The following is a 6,950-nucleotide window of genomic DNA, read 5'->3' on the forward strand; positions in this document are numbered from 1 at the left end:
TAGAAGTCAGCTCCAAACCAACTAAAACTCTGTCAAAGAAGTCATTTGAGTGGCTTCATTTGTTCAAACGGATGGCCAAAAAGTCCATTTTAAACCTCACAGCTTAACAGTTAACATACTCTACAAGCGTCAGCATAACTTCCATCCATCCATTTCCACTGGATTGTGGTGGCAGCAGACTAAGAAGGGCTTTTCTAGATGTGCCTCTCCCGAGCAAAGGGAGGTGTTCCCAGGCCAGAAGAGATATGTAATCCTTCTAGCGAGGATTGGGTCTCCTCCAAGTAGGAAATACCCCAAAAACCTCCAAAGGGAGAAGCCCGGGAGTACAGATGGTGCCTTTTGATGCGAAGGAGACTTGACTTCAAGCTCCTCGACTGATCTCGAAAGTCAAGGCCAGCTGCCATAGTTAGGAAACTCATTTCACCCGCTTGTTTCCTTGATCTCGCTTGTTTGGTCAATACCCAGAGCTTATATGTCATTATTTCCTGACGGAGAGGTAGATCAGCTGGTAAACTGAGGGCTATCACTGCCATCCCTAGAGTAAGCCACCTCCATAAAACATATATGTAGTTTAACATTTAAATGTAAATCTAAATGTTAACTCTGTATGTAAGATCTAAATCTGGTGTCTGGAGAGCTTAGATATATCGTGAAGTGCAGCCAGATTTATGACTACACAGCAGAAAAACTCCACCTCACCTGGCTACACAATCTGTACCCGATCGGTTCTGTTCATACTACAATAGTCGGGCCTCTGCTGACGCTTGCATTTCCCCTCATATCGAACAAAGAAAAAGACATGGGGCTCACGTGGATGTCTCTGAAAGGCCGTGACTTTGCACTTTTCACGGGATATAGCAGCGAGTTACAGATCGGACTGTAGCACTGTGTCAATGTCATTATTAATGAGGTGTGTCGAGCACAGTGGGCGGACATAGCACATGTCCGCACATTCCCATAATCCTTCACTCAGCATACGTGGGGAGCTGTGCAAACGGACACCAACGCAGAACCATAAATCTAACTTTAGTCTTGTTATATTAGTTCTCCTATAGCTCTGCATTTTGATTTTACGCTCTCATCAACCTTGTTTACAGCCACAGCCGGCACCGCCAAACGCAGATTGACAAAGTTAGAGCCTCGCTGGCGAAAAGTCCAACATCTAGCAACTAAAAGACCCAGACGTTATTATCAGGAGTCTTTCTATATTTATCGTAAAATGTCAGATGTGAGTTCGTCAGCCTCTTTTAGAGAACGTCTGGCCACATTTTCATTTCTGTGGCCGTGTGCTTGCGTGACAGGAGAAGAAAACCAAAAGCAACGCATCATGAGAACTCGGTTTAATTATAATTGAGTTAGTTTAATTGAAGCATAGTAATGCGGGACAATTATGTCTGCAGATTATGGTGGTAATTAAAATGATTAGTATGTGGCAACCGTTCTTCCACATCCGGCAACCAAAACCTGACAGGAGGTCTTGGAGGAAGATCCCCGTCCTGATAGTTTGATCTGTACATAAAGTTGGTGTAATACCCTGCTTGTGTGCCTAAGCTTTGAGGGCAGATTTGCCAAATTGTTGCATAATCCCCGACTCTGATGCGGCAGAAAGGCAATGAAAGACAACAGACCCCAGCCGTCGCTGTGAGTCGGCTGTTTATCTTGTTACTGAAAGTGATGTCTGAAGAACTCAGAGGAAAATCCCTGAACTGATGTCATGAAGCAAGCTGCAAAAACACTCCGGAGGTGACCAGAATCCAGTCGGGGCAAGATCATACAACGACTGAGACAAAATGATTCAAATTCACGTGATTGTGTCTGGAGCTTTCCCTGAAATTTTTGGAGCGCATTAAGCACAGTTGTCAACAAAGAGGGATTTGCTGAAGAACAGGCAGTTGAAGGATCTTGTAAGAGCACAAAACAAACACGGGGAAACGACAACAACCACACGAGCTACAGAAAAGCCACGCCATAATCTGCTCTATTCAAAAGACATATGCTAGAAAAACACGCGTAACATATGCGGTGGGCTTATTTCCACATTCTGCACGCCTCCCAGGAGTACAAAAAACTAGTTTGCAATTATTCTACCGTGTATATATTCGTACGCAACGCCATCAATGAACACCCACCAAATAACAAAGGTGGGACGTCTTTCTGTTTGGCAGCTAAATCTTGGAAGACTATCTGCCACAATGGTGGATAAATGTTTCTTTTCCACCTATACTGTGCAAAGACCCACCAAACGAGGGGTTTTCCAGGCTCAGAATGGGCCTTTGGGGGGCAACTAAGCATAATCGGTCTGCATACAGCGAAGGCAATGAATTGTGCAACCTTATTTAACAGAAATAGATGCATTTTCTGGTTATTTTTTTACTATTTGATAAATAAAAATGACTACTATGCTGGCGCATATGAAATCCCAATAAACGAAATTGGTGTAAAAAGGTGAACTGGTGAATTTTGTGGGGCTTTTTTTTGGCTAAAACCTCTTTGAGGGCAACAAAAATGTCTGTATGCAGGTTCAACCCATGGATACTCTGCCTCTGATTGGCTCTGACCTTGACATTTTTGTCTACCTCTGTAACCATCTAACCAACCGACTAACCATGGCTCTACAACAAGTTCTTGCCACTCCGGGGCTGAGTAGTGGCTTGTCTTCGCGGCATTCGTTCCAGCCACTTCCACCCCATTGGAGCGCTCCCCCGGGGTGAAAGTGCCCCCCTGACCACACAGAATATTCTGATATTCATCATTAATTGGATCTGAATATCCAGAGACCAGAAAGTTCTATTGGGACCAGCCCTACTAGTTATTATAACAACTATGAACAATAAATATTAACAACAAATGAGCCTTCCAGCATCAAGCCCTGCTTGTATCTGGACCTCCGACTTGACAATCCGACAGCCTTGCTATCCGACATAGAAGAAAATTTTACATTTAGTGTCGGATTATCGAGTCACGACTGCTCATCACCCTCTCAGTTACCACCACAGGTAGTGTTTAAACAAGAAATAGACAAGAAAGAAACAAAAAAACAAAGATGGAAACAGGCTTCTTCTACTCCTTACCGTGCCGCTCACTCTGACGTCATAAAGTCGTCCCCAGTCATCTTCGTGGCTGTCGACCATCATCATACTGTCATCCTCCTCCAGGAACCACTCGGCCTGCAGGTCAACCTTCACCTCCTCCCCCATCGAGTGCATCCCCACAGCTGGGAAAAGCCCCTCCGCCAACACGGGAACCTCTACTGAACCCACCTGGACAGGAGATGGACGTAAAGCAGCAGTGAGGGAACCAACACAAACAAACCTGACATGCAAACAGAAAACGACAGGGGGGGAAAAAAAGCATATCTTCAGGACCATTAAGATTAAAAGCACCTACCTCTTTGCCATTTTTGGTGAAAAAGACTGTTGTAAAACCGGCTTCTATATTTTCTGAGTGTATTCCACAGCCGATGCGGTCACCTCGGGCACATTTTGGCCCAAACTGCTGCCCAACAGGGTTGCCATTGTATAACCTGAAAGGAAAGAAAAGATTAAAAACCAATGATTTGCTACTGGAGTAAGCGTGTGACTCTAAAAATCATACTTGTGCTTGTGAGGTTACATTACAGGAACAGAGTCTACCTGTATGGGCTCATTGGGGCTATGGAGACACCACAGAAGACAACACACGCTAAAGGTTTGATAATTATATCCTTTTCTCATTTGTCTTACTTTGCAATCTTGCACATCCTTTTTTCCCCCCTGCAAACCTCCTGCTTGCCACAACTGTCGCTCTCCGCCACAAAACGGGCAAAAGAATGTAAACAAGATTAATTTTGCAGCCAGCGATTGCGCCGCAGTGGCCTCCCATCCAGTTATGTTAGCCAGACAAGGCACCACTTCCCATTATCTCACGTAATGACAAAAGGTATCAAAATATGTAAACACAATTACTTGGAGGTGTGTAATTACGGCTCATTATGGCCTGGTAATGTACTGTTTAAAGCTGCAATTATCATATCATCAGGTGAAATCAGATGATGAAATGTGAAACAGTTCCTAGTGTAATGGGACTGCTGTGTACTGTGACCCACATGTACGGATCCGGCATTCAAGGCAAATATACAGAATTTCTGGTGGAAGTCACTGAAGCTCCCCTTGCGTAAGGAATTGCTGCTTTTGTGGTTTTTAAAGAGCCCACATTCTTCAGTATTTACAAAACAAACTTGCATTTTTGGGGTCTAGTAGTTTACTTGCTTTACTGTACGAACACCTCTTCCCACCCTCTGAATTGTACCGTTTTAGCTGCGGCCCGTGTAAAGGACCCTTTACTCAAAGCCTAGCCTACTGTAAAATGGTCAGCTGGCCCACCTAAAGTGGTTATGTAGTGTAACTGTCTGAGCAAAGGGATGCTGCTCTGGTAAGGCTGCTAATGCTGACTGCAAAGATGTTCCTCGTTCTTTGTTTGTGGGCCAAAGCATCCGCTAGTCAGGCGTTCTGCAATGTTGTGATGTTAAGAAGAAACAGAAGAAGTGCCTGGACTTCAAATGAGGCATCACAGGTAAGGAGCCGAGTTTACTGTCAGTGAGAGAGAAGCTGCCTTTGTAATGGACTGTGGGCTTTAGAAGCTCTGACATGCACAAAAGAAGTTGAAGCTCCATACCACACTAAAGGAAAGGGGAAAACCCAGAGAGCACGCTACTGGACCTTTAAAAGCTGTGTTATTTCAAACTCAGTATCTGGGTTTTGGACGTTTTGGCACCGAGCTCTGAGAAACTATCACTTCTTTTCTAGTTCTATAAACTTATTGGCTAAATGAACAATCAAAAAGGAAAGAAAAGAGAAAGAAAGAAACCGCTGTTAATTGAAGCCCTACAAATAATACAGGGTTTGGATCGACGGGGCCAGAAGTTCTATTTCTGTATCAAGTGTATTTTATGCTGGTGAAAAAAGCTAAGAAAAACTAAAGAGCTTAAAGGAGAATGATGTAGGGAATTACTGGTGTAGTCATGTGTGGATGCAGCAGCAAGAGGCCACAATCAATTTTCCCCAAACCATGCAAGAAACCAAACTGCGCTGTAGTGTATAGACGACTGTGGTTTGACTTACTTGCCGTTGTCAGCGTGGTAAGCTACAGAGTATGGCAGCCAGCCAGGCTGGTGGTCCAGCCTGTAGAATTTAGGCACCAGGCCCACAGCAATGGTCCCCCTCACCCCTGTGTCCACTATTGTCACCTACAAACACACACATTTAAACACACAACAGTGTCACTACAGCCGTGGCTCCGGTTGCATTTCATTTAACCCCAACTGCCACATGCGACTTTTACTTATGTGGGTGAAATTAAGAGGGTATGTTTAAGAATAACAGCATGAATTTACAGCTGAGAACCAAAATCCAAACACAAGTCTTAAGTTTTACTGAGGAACTTCACTGAGCTGTCGAGGAAGCCTCCCAGTAAATCTCTGCCTTCCATAGACCTCCATCTGCGTGGGAGATCTGGGAAACCTGCGGTACTGACTCCAGTACGGTTAAACAGTAGTCTAGAGATGTGTCTAAACTTACCATCAGCCGAGTCCGACTATTAAAACATGTACTCGATAGAAATCAACAGCGTAATTCTGACAAGTCCAACTTTTCATTCAAGATACCATCGTTCTGACAAGTCAAAATGAAAGCTTTATCTCTGTAATTCAGTTTCGATTGGTCAAAAGATTGTTGTAGATATCTTTCATACCATTACGACTAGTCTGAAGTGTTATGCATGATGCTGCTCATACCAGGCTTCCCACTGGACATCACTCCAACAAGGGATGAATAGTACGAGCAGAACTAAGGGCAGCTGCTGTGAGTAAGATTTAATTATATTGATCTTTATTGTCATTGCACAGACTACAAGCACTAAGACAATGAAATGCAGTTGAGTGTCTAACCAGAGGTACAAAAGTAGCAGTAAAGTGGATTATACAGTACGATGCAGCAGCGCTTCAGACTCACTTTTTCACAGGTAGCAGAGGTGTGACCAACTTTTTTCATTTGACATTTCACAGGTAAAACAATGACTTGCTGAACATCTTATCGATAGACTCTATAATTTACCGATGTTCCCTAAACGCCCCACATTGCAGCTGCAGTAGCTGCTGTTGGTATCTGTGATGTGCTCAGACAGGTGTGCGACCAAACATGACTTTAAAAAGAGCAAACTAGGGTGTTTGTCCAAAATGAAACCAAGGGATTTTTTATTTATTTATTTATTTTTACATGTGCCCTTTTCTATGAGCAGAAAAAAACAGTGAATGCAGGTGCGTACGTTTTTCATGAGAAGACGCATTTTTAAGCATAAATACACCAAAGTTATAAAAAGTACTACTTTCCACCATTGTGGTTAACACAGCAGCTTCCTGCACCGGTTACAGCGACACTGATATGATGATCGTCATGCACTTGCACCAATGAGACCACTTGAAATTTTAATTCACACAGTTGCAAAAAAAAAGGTCGCAAATGCAACCATTGTGGTCGCCGCCTGGAGCCCTGTGCAGTATAAACAGTATGGACGGAGCGGTATGAACACAGTAAGATATGAATATACACATGTGCATACAATGTAAAATAGATCATATAAATAAACAGGTGGAGATAAACGGGCGTATGAACAGTGTAAACAGTATAAATGGTATGAGATAGATGCCGTATATACACAGGATGAACAGCGTAAACATTATGAACGGTGAAAATACAAGAAGCTTATCAGCAAGAAGTCAGTAAACAATGAGAGCGTCGTACAGTATTTCTCTTCAGACGCACTCCAGGACTTACAACAACGTCTGACTGGGCTCAGAACACTGATCTTCTGTTGTGGAGTGACTTTGGCTGAGTTGCAGCGCCATAGTTCATCTAAAAAGCCGCTTGTTGTAGCTTCTGAATGAACTACAGATATCAGCAGGGTCATTTTGCCAA

At 43.4% G+C, this 6,950-nt stretch overlaps 1 protein-coding gene across 2 annotated transcripts in view; it reads right to left on the reverse strand.

Moving 5' to 3' along the window:
* The window catches only part of spryd3 (SPRY domain containing 3), a 74,661-nt gene that overhangs the window by 50,695 nt on the left and 17,016 nt on the right, over positions 1 to 6,950 (reverse strand). For both annotated transcript variants that reach the window (XM_008293793.1, XM_008293792.1), the window contains exons 4-6: positions 5,100 to 5,224; positions 3,388 to 3,523; positions 3,072 to 3,260 (exon numbers count right to left, since the gene is read on the reverse strand). In XM_008293793.1, coding sequence (XP_008292015.1) covers positions 3,072 to 3,260; positions 3,388 to 3,523; positions 5,100 to 5,224 — 450 coding nt within the window. The remainder of the gene's footprint in view (positions 1 to 3,071; positions 3,261 to 3,387; positions 3,524 to 5,099; positions 5,225 to 6,950) is intronic.

This window comes from Stegastes partitus, unplaced genomic scaffold, assembly GCF_000690725.1.
Source record: "Stegastes partitus isolate 25-593 unplaced genomic scaffold, Stegastes_partitus-1.0.2 Scaffold913, whole genome shotgun sequence".
NCBI lineage: Eukaryota > Metazoa > Chordata > Actinopteri > Pomacentridae > Stegastes > Stegastes partitus.